Source organism: Callithrix jacchus, chromosome 9 (assembly GCF_049354715.1).
Source record: "Callithrix jacchus isolate 240 chromosome 9, calJac240_pri, whole genome shotgun sequence".
In the NCBI taxonomy this organism is placed as follows: domain Eukaryota; kingdom Metazoa; phylum Chordata; class Mammalia; order Primates; family Cebidae; genus Callithrix; species Callithrix jacchus.
Window position 1 is genome coordinate 16,248,674 of NC_133510.1, and position 15,692 is coordinate 16,264,365.

The 15,692-nt window shown below is 44.4% G+C and overlaps 1 protein-coding gene and 1 non-coding gene across 5 annotated transcripts in view; both read left to right on the forward strand.

Annotated features, from left to right (window-relative positions):
• The window catches only part of TULP3 (TUB like protein 3), a 64,122-nt gene extending 49,934 nt beyond the window's left edge, over positions 1-14,188 (forward strand). For 3 of the 4 annotated variants that reach the window (XM_054238024.2, XM_035255464.3, XM_009003418.5), the window contains 7 exons: positions 5,258-5,355; positions 5,716-5,919; positions 8,215-8,327; positions 9,237-9,351; positions 11,371-11,469; positions 11,863-12,034; positions 12,603-14,188. In XM_054238024.2, the coding sequence (XP_054093999.1) occupies positions 5,258-5,355; positions 5,716-5,919; positions 8,215-8,327; positions 9,237-9,351; positions 11,371-11,469; positions 11,863-12,034; positions 12,603-12,736 (935 nt within the window). In that variant the 3' untranslated portion in view covers positions 12,737-14,188. The remainder of the gene's footprint in view (positions 1-5,257; positions 5,356-5,715; positions 5,920-8,214; positions 8,328-9,236; positions 9,352-11,370; positions 11,470-11,862; positions 12,035-12,602) is intronic. The other variant, XM_078338450.1, reaches the window with a different exon arrangement.
• On the forward strand, positions 4,538-4,600 carry LOC118144665 (U7 small nuclear RNA). The gene has a single exon (XR_004729416.1). It is a non-coding gene; the product is annotated as a U7 small nuclear RNA (small nuclear RNA).
• Positions 14,189-15,692: the final 1,504 nt, after the last annotated feature.

Genomic DNA, 15,692 nt, shown 5'->3' on the forward strand with positions numbered 1-15,692 from the left:
TGCAGTGGTGCACACCTGTAGTTGCAGCTACTTGAGGGGCTGAGGCAGAAGGATCGATTAAGCCTGGGAAACGGAGGTTGCACTAAGCTTGAGATGGCACCACTGCACTCCAGCCTGGGTGACAGATCCTGTCTCAACAAAAAAAAGTAAAGAAAGAAAATATATTTTGAGTACATACCATATCTCAGGCATTATTCTAGGTACTTAGGATATAAGAATAAACATGGTTCCTGCCCTTATGAAGCTTCATGCACTTAAATAGGCTCGAGCTAGAAAATCAAGGTCCTGAGAGGGCCTGAAAACCTCACTTGGAGGGTTGGGAACCTTTCTAGAGGAAGTGACATCTGAGCTACTGCCTGATACGGGAAGAAGTGCTGGCCAGTTCAGAATGGCAGCAGCTCAGGATATGTGGTCATAGGGAAGGAAGGGGGATGTAGAGAGGTGAGCCAGGAGAGGGAAGTGGGCTCTAATTATATGGGACCTGATAGATCACATAAGAAGTTGGGACTTTAAGGAGTAATAGAACGCTGGGCACAGTGGCTCACACCTGTAATCCCAGCACTTTAAGAGGCCAAGTTGAGAGGCTCACTTGAAGTTAGATGTTGGCCAGCCAGGGCAACATAGCAAGACCCAGTCTACCAAAATGAAATTTTGTAATTAGCTGGGGACGGCAGTACATGCTGGTAGTCCCAGCTACTTGAGAGGTTGTGGCGGGAGGATTGCTCGAGCCCAGGTTATTAAGGATGCAGTGAGCTATGATGATCGTGCCACATCACTCCAGCCTGGGTGACAGAATGAAACCATGTCTCTAAAAACTAAAAAAAATTTGGGTTGGGCAGAGTGGCTCATGCCTATAACGCCAGCACTTTGGGAGGCTGAGGTGGGAGGACTCCTTGAGCCTGGGAGTTTGAGGCTGCAGTGAGCCAAGATTGTGCTGCTGCACTCTAGCCTGTGTGTAGAGTAAGACCCTTCTTAAAAAAAAAAATTAATTAAAAAAAATAACAATAACCTGTGAGGGACTTTTTGTTTTTTGAGATGGAGCTCCACACTGTCACCTGGGCTGGGGTACAGTGGCGCAAACTCGGCTCATTGCAACCTCTGCCTCCCAGGTTCAAGTAGTTCTCCTGCCTCAGCCTCGAGAGTAGCTGGGATTACAAGCACACGCCACCACCCCTGGCTAATTTTTGTGTTTTTATTAGAGGCAGGTTTTCACCATGTTGGCCAGGCTGGTCTTGAACTCGGGTGATCCACCCGCCTTGGCCTCCCAAAGTGCTAGGATTACAGGCATGAGCCACTGCGCCCGGCCGTTCCTCTGGTTCTTTTGATGACTTGAAAATGGCATTTTGCAAACATAGTAATAGATGTAGATATCCATATGATAGTGATATCTCAAGAGTTTTCTGCCTTTTTGCTACCAAATAAAAGTGGGGGTGCCAGGTGTGGTGGCTCATGTCTGTAATCCCAGCACTGTGGGAAGCCGAGGTGGGTAGATCACGTGAACTCAGGAGTTTGAGATCAGTCTGGGCAACTTGGTGAAACCCTGTCTCTACAAAAAATTAGCTGGACATGGTGTAGTCCCAGCTACTCAGGAGGCTGAGATGTGAGGATTGCTTGAGCCCGGAAAGTTGAGGCTACAGTGAGCAGCTGTGATTCGGCCACTGCATTCCAACCTGGGCAACAGAGTGAAACCCTATCTCAAATGATAATAATAATAAGTAGTTAACATTTTAGAGAGCAGAAGGAAAAATATCCTTCACAAACCAAATAATTTTTTAAAGTAACAGTTCTTTTGAGACATAAATTACAGACCATAAAACTCATCCATTTAAAGTGAACAATACAGTCTGGGTGCTCCCTCCTATAATCCTAGCACTTTGGGAGGCAGAGGTGGGCGGATCACTTGAGGTCGGGAGTTTGAGACCAGCCTGGCCAACATGCTTAAACCCTGTCTCCGCTAAAAATACGAAAAAAATTAGCTGGGTGTGGTGGTGGGTGCTTGTAATCCCAGCTATTCAGGAAGCTGAGGCAGCAGGATTGCTTGAACCCCAGGGGCGGAGGTTGCAGGTGAGCAGAGATCGCAGCAGTGCACTCCAGCCTGGGCTACAAGAGCAAGATTCTCCGTCAAAATAAATATATAAATAAAGTGAACAATAAATTGGTTTTTAGTACAGAGTTCCACAACTATATTCACAATCAATTTTACAAAATTTTCATCACCCCCAAAAGAAACCTCATAGCCATTAACAGTCACTTCCCATTTCCCTTCAATCTCCTCAGCAGCCACCAGGCAGCCACCAGCCTACTTTCTGTCTCTGTAGATTTGTCTGTTCTGGAAGTTTCATAGTAATAGAATTATACAATACTTGTTTTTTTGTGTGTCTGGGATTTTACTTAGTATGTTTTCAAGATTCCTTCATGTTATAACCAGTGTCAGTACTTCATTCCTTTTTATTGTTGGATAACACTTCATTGTATGGATAAACCACATTTTGTTGATCAGCTGATGGACATTTGATTGTTCCCACTCTCCCAACTGTTAGGAATAATGTTGCTATGAACACTCATTTTTTTTTTTTTTTTTTGAGATGGAGTTTTGCTCTTGTTGCCCAGGCTGGAGTGCAGTGGCACGATCTTGGCTCACTACAACCTCTGCCTCCCAGGTTCAAGCGATTCTCCTGCCTCAGCCTCCCGAGTAGCTTGGATTACAGGCATGCAACACCATGCCCGGCTAATTTTGTATTTTAAGTAGAGATGGGGTTTCACCACATTGGACAGGCTGGTTTCGAACTCCTGACCTCAAGTGATCCACCCACCTCGGCCTCACAAAGTGTTGGGATTACAGGTGTGAGCCACCACGCCCGGCCTGAACATTCATTTATAAACTTTTGTGTGGGCCTATGTTTTCACTTGAGATTGGTTTTTTTAAATTGACCTTTGTCTTATCCTTGTGTTCTTCAGTAAAGCTAATACCAATCCATTTATGTACCATGTAAAAATAAATCATTTTTCCTTTCTGAGATGGTTGAAGTGCACAAGAAGTGGTTCAGAGAAAAAACCCACACTAATGTTTTTTTTTTGAGATGGAGTTTTACTGTCGTGAGGCTGGAGTACAGTGGCCCGATCTCTGTTCACAGCAACCTCTGCCTCCCAGGTTCAAGCGATTCTCCTGCCTCAGCCTGCGAAGTAGCTGGGACTACAGGCGTGCGCCATCATGCCCAGCTAATGTTTTTTTTTTTATTTTTTTTTATTTTTAGTAGAGATAGGTTTCACCATGTTGACCAGGATGGTCTTGATCTCTTGACCTCATGATCTGCCTTGCTTGGCCTCCCAAAGTGTTGGGATTACAGGTGTGAGCCACTGCACTTGGCCAACAAAGTCACACCATTGTTAATTCCATTTGTAAATCCATGATTTGAGGACCATTTCAACTATTACATGAAGGATAACTTCACCCTGCAGATACCAGATCAGAGACAAGGGAATTTAGTTTAGGTCCTGCTCTGCCTCTGTCTCTTGGGGAAATGACTTTTCCTGAGCCTGTACTCCCACATATAGATCTGAGGCTCATCATTCTTTTATAACACACATTTGACATCTGCATTCCCCTCCAGATTATATACTCCATGAGCAAACAAGAAACAATAGAAAACAAAAAGTAGGTCCAAGCACAGTGGCTCACACCTGTAATCCCAGCACTTTGGGAGGCTGAAGTGGGCAGATCATGTGAGTTCAGGACTTCAAGACCATCCTGGCCAACATGGTTCTCTACTAAAAATACAAAAAAAATTAGCTGGGAGTGGTGACGGGCGCCTGTAATCCCAGCTACTCAGGAGGCTGAGGCAGGAGAATCGCTTGAACCTGGGAGGCAGAGGTTGCAGTGAGCCAAGATGGCACCATTGCCCTCCAGCCTGGACAGCAAGAGTGAGACTCTGTCTCAAAAAAAAAAAAAAAGAAAAGAAAAGAAAACAAAAAGACTAGCAATATCTCCTCCTCTAACTCAAATAAATGTAAGCATAAAATGAAAAAACAGTTTTTCATTCAGCAATTTTAAATTTCCTATAAAAGATGCTCCATAAATCCAAAGTATTAGTATTTCAAACATTCCTAATTAGATTTAGCTAACTAGAAAGAGATTAAGAAAATGCTGGGGGGAATAAAACTGCTGAAGAGAACACTGTAGAGAACACTGAATTTTTTTTATTGTGGTAAAATATGCATTGTAACGGGAAAGTTATTAGTGTTGGCTGAGCATAGTGGCTCATACCTGTAATCCCAGCACTTTGGGAGACTGAGGCGGGCAGATCACCTGAGTTAGAAGTTCGAGACCAGCCTGGCCAACATGGTGAAACCTTGTCTCTACTAAAAATACATAATGAGCTGGGCTTGGTGGCACATACCTGTAATCCCAGCTACTCAGGAGGCTGAGGCAAGAGAATCTCTTGAAGCAGGGAAGCGGAGGTTGCAGTGAGCTGAGAACACGCCACTGTACTCCAGCCTAGGTGACAGAGTGAGACTCTGTCTCAAAAAAAAAAGTTACTAGTGTTACAGCTCTTTTTAGAACTTGTCTAGCAAGTTTTCCTGTTTTTACTGAAAACCTTCCCTTCCCTTTCAAATAACAAGAAATGTACACTGTTTTTTTTTTTTTTTAAGAGTTCGGGTGTCATTCTATTGCTCAGGCTGGGGTGCAGTGGCACAAGCATAGCTCACTTTAGCCTCAAAATCCTGGGCTTGAGTAATCCACCCACCTCAGCTAGCTAGGACTACAGACACACAGGTACCATCATGCCCAGCTAATTTTTTTAAAAAAAGTTTTTATAGAGACAAGTCTCAAACTCATGGCCTCAAGCAATCCTTCTGCCTTAGCCTCCCAAAATGCTAGGAGTACAGGCAGCCACTGTGCCCTGCCTAAAATTTACAACTTTAATTGTTTTTAAGTGTGAGGTTTGGTGACATTAAGTGCATCCACAGTGTTGTGCAGCCGTCACTACCATCCACCTCCAGAACTTTTTCATCACCCCCAGACTTCACACTCACGCAGGATGATGCCTCAGTCTCCCCTGCCCCACCCCCTGCTAACCTCTGTTCTACTTTCTGTCTCTATGAATTTGCCTCATTTATGTATTTGGACAAAATTCTTGTGTTTAGGGAAAGAATAGTTAGGAATATTTTAAGCAAGAAAATTAAAACTATCTTTGTTTCAAAGACCTTTTTTTAAAGCAGTGTTGGCAGTGCTGACAGTTTCTTCCTTTTCTGCTAGAGATCTCTGAAAGTGTGAACTTCGATGATGAGACTGATGGAACATCCCAGTCAGCATGTTCAGAAAGACCCGGTTCTGCATGCAGCCAGAATTCAACCGTATGTAGTTCTGAAACTTCTTCCATTAGAGCTAATTTGACTCTTTCTCAAACATACCTTCAGTATTTAAATACCATTACTGAGTGAGGATTCCTTCAGAAGTGTAAGCTCAAATTTAGCTCATGATCTAATTTCTTCTATCTCAGGTCAGCTATTGTGAGGCTTTGTCCCATTTTCAGACTTAGCTCTTCATTACTCTGAATATTCATATCCTTATTTCACTTTCCAGTTTTCCTTATTCTGTTAGAAGATTGAAGACAGGGATAAACCACTAAGTTGCTTTGTCCACTAAGTGTTTCTCAAAGAGAATAAGATTTTCAGTCCCAGCCGCCTGTTGCTCATGTGTGGCTGTCGTTTCAGGATACAGCCACTTCCGGTTCTGCTACTGCAGCCCAGCCAGCTGATAACCTCCTGGGAGATATAGATGACCTGGAGGACTTTGTGTATAGTCCTGCCCCTCAAGGTGTCACAGTAAGATGTCGGATAATCCGGGATAAAAAGGGAATGGATCGAGGCCTCTTCCCCACCTACTATATGTACTTGGAAAAAGAAGAAAATCAGAAGGTATGAGAATTGATTTCTAAGAAAACTCTTGAGAGAGAGAAGAATGTTATGGGAATAGACTGTTGATGGGCCTTAGGGACCTAACTCTGGTATTAGATCAAGCCAGCTGGAAGTAGATTGTATCTTTTTTTTGAGACAGAGTTTTGTTCTTGCTACCTAGGCTGAAGTACAATGGTGTGATCTTGGCTCCCTGCAACCTCCACCTCCCAGGTTCAAGCGATTCTCCTGCCTCAGCCTCCCAAGTAGCTGGGATTACAGGCATGCGCTACCTCGTTGGCTAATTTTGTATTTTTAGTAGAGATGGTTTTTTTTTTTTGAGACAGAGTTTTGCTCTTGTTACCCAGGCTGGAGTGCAATGGCGCAATCTCGGCTCACCGCAACCTCCACCTCCTGGGTTCAGGCAATTCTCCTGCCTCAGCCTCCGGAGTGGCTGTAGAGATGGGGTTTCTATATGTTGGTCAGGCTGGTCTTAAACTCCCAACCTCAGCTGACCTGCCCATCTCGGCCTCCCAGAGTGTTGGGATTACAGGCATGAGCCACGGTGCCTGGCGATCATATCTTTTAATCCCCATATGCTGTGCTCTCATTTTCTCCAAAGAGTTCATGTTCTGATAGGCAGCAAGCTCTACCTCCCCACAAATAAGAGCTTTATTCACAATGTGGGAAAATGGACAGGTATTTTTTAATGTAATTGTTTTCACCTGTCTCCCATGATTTAGTTTTTGGATGTTACTGTGTGTTCTTTTGGTTTTTCTTTTTATTATGGTAGAACATGACATTGTGAAAGGAGAGTGAGTTTTAGGGAATAGGAATAATTTGAAATATGGAAGAATATATAAGTTAAATGTCTTTTTTTCCTCACTCTAGAAGTTCTAATTTATTTTATAAGTTTGAGCCAATTTAATACGTGCCAATGAACAACTTTATTTTACTAATTTTGTATTAATACCAGGTCTTAACAGATGATTTTAAGAGCCTAGAAATGAGATAATGATAGTAGGTGTTGATTGTGCTTGGTCTGTTGTAAAAACTCAATAAATGGTTTTTACAACAGACCAAGCATAAGCATATATGTTGATATATATTATCACCTGTAATCCTTGTAGCCACCTTGTTAGGTAGGATTTCTTATCTCTGCTTTAAAGATGAGGTAACTAGGGCTTAGGGAGTGACTTACCTACCCCAAATTGCACTAAGTGGTGGCAGAGCCAGATTCCAACCTGTTTCTAAAGTCTTGCTGCTTAGCCACTGCCACTCTCCTCCTTCCCTGTTATGGTCCGAGTCTAGTAGAGTTTAGGAAGGATCCGTACATAGGTTGGTATTCATGCCATTGAAGTCACAGTGGTTTAAAACAACAGCAACATGGAAAAAGAGTATTTCCTCCCCGGAGAGCCTTCCCTTTTTCCCCTTGTTGTCTTTTGCCTAATCAAAGCCTTTCCTGATGTGCTCCAGTAGATGTGGTTGACATTCCTTTGTCTGTGTCTCCATGGCATTAAGAAAGCTATCACAGGCCAAGCACAGTGGCTTACGCCTGTAATTCCAGCACTTTGGGAGGCTGAGGCGGGTGGATCACTTGAGGACAGGAGCTCGAGACCAGCCTGGCCAACACAAGGAGACCCTGTCTCTAGTAAAAAATGAAAAACTTATCCAGGAGCTGGCATGCACTTGTAGTCCCAGATACTCGGGAGGCTGAGGCAGGAAAATTACTTGAACCTGGGAGGCAGAGGTGGCAGTAATCTGAGATCATGCTACTGCTCTCTAGCCTGGGTGACAGAGTGAGAGCTTGTCTCAAAAAGAAAGCCATCACAGTAATGAATGAGAAGGTATTCAGGATCCTGTCTCTCCTAAAGTTGGAAAGACTCTTAATCATGGCATTGGATGACCATTGATTATTTATTTACTTATGGGATTTTGTGAGGTTGCCCAGGCTGGCCTTGAACTCCTAAACTCCAGTGATCCCTCTACCTCAGCCTCCCAAGCAGCTGGGATTACAGGCTCATGCCACCTTGCCCAGCTTTGGAGATTTTTTTTAACTGGAAGTTTTAGGGATGACGTTATAACTAATTATATGGAAAATCAAGCCAGTGAATTTAGAAAAATTGTATGGGGAAAAACACCCTGATAGTGAATTCTGATAAGAGAGTTAGAAAAAGGGATAAAGAGCCAAAGATGAACAGCTTGACATATGCTAGGGACTTGTTAAACACTGGCTGAATGAATAGGTAGGACAACCATGGCGGAGGCGGGGCAGGTTCTCTTGAATTCATTTTTGACTGACACTTTTTCTTTTCCCAGATGTTTCTTCTTGCAGCTAGAAAGCGGAAAAAGAGCAAAACAGCCAACTACCTTATCTCCACTGATCCAGTTGATTTATCTCGTGAAGGAGAAAGTTATGTCGGCAAGCTTAGGTGAAAGCAGCCTTAGATCACAGTCCTATTCTTTCTGATAGTCTGATTCCTAGAGTTGCAGAACAGTCCATGTCTTGGTTACAACTAGCATATATTGATGTTGTAATCTTAAAAAAAAAAAAAAGTTGGATGCAGCGGCTCATGCCTGTAATCCCAGCACTTTGAGAGGCCAAGGTGAGCGGATCACTTGAGGTCAGGAGTTGGAGACCAGCCTGACCAAATGGTGGAACCCTGTTTCTACTAAAAATACAAAAATCAGCTGGGTGTGGGAGCACACGCCTATAATTCCAGCTACCTGGTGGGCCAAGGCACAAGAATTGCTTGAACCCAAGAGGCAGAGGTTGCAGTGAGGCAAGATAGCATCACTGGAGCCCAGCTTGGGTGACAGAGTGAGACTCTGTCTCAAAAATAAAAATAAAAAATAAGGCTGGTATGATGGCTCACACTTGTAATCCCAGCATTTGGGGAGGCTAAAGTTGGAGGATCACTTGGGGCTAGGAGTTAGAGACCAGCCTGGACAATATACTGAGACCTCATCTCTTCAAAAAATGTAAAAATTAGTCAGGTGTAGCAGTGCTTACCTGTAGCCCCAGCTACTCAGGAGGCTAATGTGGATGGATAGCTTGAGCATGGAAGTTTGAGGCTGTGAGCTATGATCATGCCACTGCACTCCAGCCTGGGTAACAGCAAGACCCTGTCTCAAATGAATAAATAAATTAATTAATTAAAAGTTAAAATCTCAGTTTCTTCCTTGCTTTAATGAGATATTTTTTAAAAAGTGATGATGAACATTTAGATAGTTGGAGAATAGGCAAATAGGCTTCCATTTTCTTCCTGCCTTCGCTTAGATTGTGTTTGTGTAAGAGAAAAAATACAGATCATCATGGTGACTTTTTCTCCTGACTCCAGATCCAACCTCATGGGGACCAAGTTTACAGTTTATGATCGTGGTATCTGCCCCATCAAGGGCCGGGGTCTGATAGGAACGGCCCACACACGGCAGGAGCTGGCTGCCATCTCCTATGTGAGTGCTGCTCTCCCAAGGCCCTCTTCCTGCCCTCCTGTTGTCCTGCTGGCACTTTCCACCTGGTATAGCTAAAGAACCTCCCCTCTGCAAGCTTGTTTCTATTTCTATGATTTCTGTTGCTATACCACATTCTCCATGTATTTGAGTTTTAGTTATTTGAATTGCCAAGTTGAATTATTTTTTACTCTCAGAATATTTCTTCCCTTATTTCCTCTTCTCTTTTTCTGCTGCCACTTGATGCAGACTTTACTTCTTATCCAGTGGCCAAAGGTTACAATAATTTAAAGTTGCTATTTTTTTGCTTTTAATCTTGTCCTATCTAGTTTATTCTTTTTTCTCTTTTTAATCTTTTTTTCCCTCTTTTTCCATTTATAGTTCACTTGTTTTTAAATTTTATCTTATTATTTGTTTTATTTTACTTTTTTATTTCACACCCAGGAAAGACCTGAGAACTATCTAGCTCATTCTCTACTGCTACCAAATGAATCTTCCTAAAACAAGGCTCCAGATGAGCCTCCTGTTCTGCTTCACATCTTTTAGTGAGTACCCACTGTGTCAGAGCTAATATGGTAGCCTTTGCTTTTCAGACTCCTAGTGGCTCCCTCCCCTTCCCATCACACTAGCCAAGCAGTCCTCCTGTCAGTCCTTTGTCCAACCACTCATCTTTCCTCCCTGGAGAGCCTTCCCTTTTCCCCTTTCTTGCCTTTTGCCTTATCAAAGTCTTTTCTGATGTACTCCACTAGATGTGGTTGACAATCCTTTGTCTGTGTCCTGGTGGCATTTGTAACCCACATGTGCTTTTATTATTTGTTGAAAATGAACCATCTCCACCAGTTGTAAACTCCTGTGACCTTTTACTCACTGCTATATCCACACTGGCACATGGCCTGGCACACAGTAGGTATTCAAAGAGTTGTTGAGTAAGAGAAAGTAAGAAGGAACTGACCCATCTCAGCTGGATTTTTTTATTCAAGTCTCAACTTTCTTAAATTGAAAATAATCACATCATTTGACTCTTGGGAGGTTTTATCTACATGCCTGAGAACCATTTGACTTCACACTTTGATGTAAAGTACCTTTCCTCTATAGCTCTCATATATAATCTGCTTGGCTTTGCTGGGTGCAGTGGCTCCCACCTGTAATCCCAGCACTTTGGGAGGCCGAGGCAGGCAGATTGCTTGAGCCCACTAGAGACCAGCCTAGGGAATATGGTGAAACCCCGTCTCTACTAAAAATACAAAAATTAGCCAGACATCGTGGCAGGCTCCTGGAGTCCCAGCTACTAGGGGCGCTGAGGCAAGAGGATCACCTGAGTCTTGGGATGGTCAAGACTGCAGTGAGCTGTGATCGCGCTGTGCATTCTAGCCTGGGCGACAGCATGAGATCTTGTTTAAAAAATAATAATCTGCTTGGTGGCCTGGCTTGGGATTCATGCCTGTAATCCCAGCACTTTGGGAGGCCAGGGAAGGCGGATCACCTGAAGTCAGGAGTTTGAGACCAGCCCGGCCAACATGGCAAAATCCCGTCTCTACTAAAAATACAAAAAAATTAGCCGGGCATGGTGGCTGTTTTTGAGTCTCTGTTTACAGCAAAGTAATAAAATTATTTTTGGTACACTTGTTTGTTTTGAGACAAAGTCTCACTCCTGTCACCCAGGTTGGAGTGCAGTGGCATGATCTCGGCTCACTGTAGCCTCTGCCTCCTGGGTTCAAGTAATTCTCCTGCCTCAGCCTCCCAAGTAGCTGGTGCCTGCCCCTGTGCGTTCTAATTTTTGTATTTTTAGTGTAGATGGGTTTTTACCATGTTGGATAGGCTGGTCTCGAACTCCTGACCTCAGGTGATCCACCCACTTCAGCCTCCCAAAGTGCTGGAATTACAGGTGTGAGCCATTACACCTGGCCAGTACACCTGATATTGTTAGCATCTTACGTTCTGAAGAAAGTCTCATGTTATAAAAGAATGTGGTCTCTATTTTTTTCCTGTTCCCAAGTTCTGCCTTATTTTCCTGTCTTCCAGGAAACGAACGTGCTTGGATTTAAAGGTCCTAGGAAAATGTCTGTGATCATTCCTGGAATGACACTGAATCATAAGCAGATCCCATATCAGCCACGAAACGTGAGTAAGAACATACTTAAATCAGCAAAGGACTCTAAAAGACAGTAATACAATACAGAGAGATTAAAAAAAAAAAAATGAGCTTCCAGAGCCCCACACTGGAGCATGGCCCCATACACTTCTTTAGGAGAGCTGCCCCTCGAGAACCTCAGGATAAGTGCAGTTGCAAAGTCGTTGCCTTGAAACTGTTTTGTCTACAAAGAGAAATGCTGGATAATATAGAATAATAATAAAAAAAAAACCTGTTCATTTTTGGCTTTCATTCTTTGCTTCTGGTTTACTCTTTCTGAAATGGAGAAAGTATTCTCCTGCTCCACCTTCTACCTCAGAGAGTTGAGAATGAATGAGTTCTTAGAGTTCCCAGTACAAAATAATGATTTTCCCTTTGGACAGAACCATGACAGTTTGCTATCAAGGTGGCAGAACAAAGCTATGGAAAATCTGATTGAACTGCACAACAAGGCCCCCGTCTGGAACAGTGACACTCAGTCCTATGTCCTCAACTTTCGTGGCCGGGTCACTCAGGCATCTGTGAAGAACTTCCAGATAGTCCACAAAAATGACCGTAAGCCTCCAGGAGGGGTTGGGCAGGAAGCGGAGGATAGATGCTCTTACAGGATGGGGAAATGTACATTCCCTGTATGTGACAGGAAGTGATAGGAGATATTCATGGAGGAGAGACAGGGTTTTTGGAAAGATGAAACTACAGTTGTAGAGAAAACTTATAAGTCACTGTGCTGAGGAGGGGAGAGGAGTATGAGAGATATGCTACAGCACATCAGAAAAGTCAGCTGGCACCATGGCTCATGGCTGTAATCCCAGCACTTTGGGAGGCCAAGTTGGGCAGATGCTTGAGCCCAGGAGTTCGAGACCAGCCTGGGCAATGTGGTGTGAAACCCCTGTCTCTACAAAAAATATTTAAAAATTAGCTGGGCACGGTGGCAGGCACCTGTTATCTCAGCTACTGTGGGAGCATCGCTTGTGCCAGGAGGTCAAGGCTGCAGTGAGCCTTGGTCATGCCACTGCACTCCAGCCTGGGTAACAGAGCAAAACCCTAAGAAAAGGAAGAAAAAAAGTTTTCCCCTAGTGCAACCACATTATTTTCTAACATCCTGATTTCTTTCTGTTTCTAGCTGACTATATAGTTATGCAGTTCGGACGTGTGGCAGATGATGTCTTCACACTGGACTACAGCTACCCACTTTGCGCAGTACAGGCCTTTGCCGTCGGGCTTTCTAGCTTTGACAGTAAGCTGGCATGTGAATGAGAGAACAATCAAGCTGGGGGCTGGGCTTTCTCCCCACAGGGCTTGCAGGAGCAGACGTGGCCTCCCCTTCCCTCCCCTTCCCTTGCCCCAGGACATGAAGAGCAATAATAGTTTGCCCCTTTTGGAATGATCCCTGAGTATATAAAACACACACACACTCTCTTACTCCTTTTCCAGGTTTCATAGACTTGGTGAGGGATCACAGCTTAGCACAGGGAGGTTCTTGTCACATTGGGGTGTCCTGAAGTGAGAGTGGGATTTCCTGTGCTTAGAAACTCGCCGTAGAACCAGGGACTGACATCGCAGTTCCTCTCCTCTCTTCATTCCCTCACAGCCGATTGGCCGGCACCAATCTTCGTCACAGTGGCTGTGATCACATTTGTGATCGATTATGTGAGAATTTTATAGAATTGTCTTCATTTCATTTAAGGCTGAAAGCATAAACTCTAGAGGTGACTTAGTCAAAACTGACAGTAATTTGATAATTGCCTTCATTTTCAACCCAGGAGTGCCTCCCGAAGCGATATCACTTCAGATCCATTAGTGTGTAGGTACACACCTGTAGACATCCTGTGCAAACACTTTGTCATTGTCATTATCAAGAGAGATGGCAGTATTGACTATTTAGTTTACTTTTTTTAAAAAAAAAAAAAGGTGGCAGGAGAGGCTTCGGGGAGGCTCAGCCAGCAGACATGAGGACTGCTGGCCCACGTGGCGGAGCTTTGGACTTTCTCCTTGACTCCCGCAAGCCGGGCTCATAGGCACAGAAAGTGTTTTGCTAAGTTTTTTGGATTATTATACCCCTGCACGTATTACGTGACTCTTATACCAGTTCACCCTTCCCAGAATGTATCCGAATCTCAAGAATGCAGAAGCTCTATGAGCTTTGCCATCAGAACCGTTCAGCTGCATCCCTTGTGCACAAAACTGTTTGCCATTGTTGGGCAAGACACCCCTGGCAGCTGCTCCCTCAGACTTCCCTTCTGTGGACTGACCTCTCACCCCTGCCTGTTGTTCCTGCACCACATCAGATAAGTGTGTAAAGGAGCCAACTGGGAGCTGCAAGACCCTTGGCTCGTCCCCGCCAACAAGTCCCACCTGGTGGGTGGGGATGAGACTGTTTACATCTCAGGCCTGTTTCCCACCAAGTGCCTCACTCACAGTAGTGCCCAGTAGCCTCACCTCCTCACCACCACCACCACCCTCTGCCCCATCCTGAGGCACTGCCTGGCAGGCCACCCTGGTTCACCACAGAAGCTATCCCAACACAACAGCATCTGGGGAAGGACTTAGGGTGGGCCAGCCAGACCTCATCCTGCTTCCTCCTCCTCCCTCTGGTTTCAAGAGATATATAAACTAACACATAATTGTATGTGCAGGTGATTGGTTTTACGTAAGTCCTATTTATACCTTTTATATGTTACAGAAATAAAAGTTAATTTATATCCCTCATGGAGTTCCTACTGTCATGTTCTGTAATCACAATTATTGTTTTGGGCCAGGTGCAGTGGCTCATTGCCTGTAATCCCAGCACTTTGGAGGCCGAGGTAGGCGGATCACCTGAGGCCAGGAGACCAACCTGGCCAACATGGCAAAACCCAGACTAAGAATACAAAAATCAACCGTGTGTGGTGGCTCACACCTATACCTCCAGGTACTCAGGAGGCTGAGGCAGGAGAATTGCCAAAAAATAAAATGTTTTGGTAACACAGTGAGCACATCAGTTCTTTGAAGCCAGGTGATAACTAATATGAACTTTCGTCCTGGTGTAGAGCAAAAATCTGCAGACTGAGGCTTTGTTCCAAAGGCTACCTAGACGCGTTATACACATGATAGCCATGGGCTTCTGGACAGAGGATGGGACTGAGAGCTGAGCTTAGCAGGGGCCACAGAGGGTAGAGTTTATATTCTTTGGATGCCTGCCCAGGTCAGCCTCCCAGATTTGTTCTTGTCGGCATTTCTTACTGGTTCAACAGCAAGACAAATGAACTATCTAATAGTGAAATAGACCCATCGCTTGCCTCTGTTAAACTTTTTTTTTTTTTTCGAGATGGAGTCTTGCTCTGTCACCCAGGCTAGAGTGCAGTGGCATGATCTCGGTTCACTGCAACCTCTGCTTCCTGGGTTCTAGTGATTATCATGCCTCAGCCTCCTGAGTAGGTGGGACTACAGACATGTTCTACCACACCCAGCTATTTTTTGTATTTTACCTAGAGAAAGGGTTTCACCATGTTGGCCAGGCTCCTGGTCTTGCCTCAGCTTCCAAAACAGTTGGGATTACAGGCGTGATCCACGGAACCTGGCCTATTTATTAATTTAGAAGTAGCCTGGCTCTTTCGCCAGGCTGGAGTGGAGTGGGGCAATCACTGCAACCTCCACCTCCGGGGTTTAAGCGATTCCCTGCCTCAGCCTCCTAAGTGGCTGGGATACAGGCGCGCAGTTTCCCAGGCTGGCGTGCGGTAGTGTGATCTCAGCTCACTGCAACCTCTGTCTCCTGGACTCAAACCATCCTCCCACCTCAGTCTCCTGAGTAGTTGAGACTAGAGGCATGCACCACCATCCCCAACTAATTTTTTTATTTTAGGTAGAGACAAGATTTCACAATGTTCCCCAGGTTGGTCTTGAACTTGTGGGCTCAAGCGATCCTCTCCCCTTGGCCTTCTAGAGTGTTGGGATTACAGGCATAAGCCATGGTGCCTGGCCCAAATAGATTCTTTATGACATAGTTCTGTACACTAATGATCAGGGACATATTGGTGGTCATTGACATGAGAGATTTCAACAAGTGTCATTTACAAGTCTAAAAATAGGCCTGCAAAAGGCTCTTTTTGATCAGTTTAATACATCGTAGAAGTGAAGTAGCATCAGTTCATTTCCAGAGACCAGCAGCATTTTAAGTGCAGAAACAATGGTACGACTAAGGCAAAATCCCTGAGTTCTGACCCTGTTTCTGCCA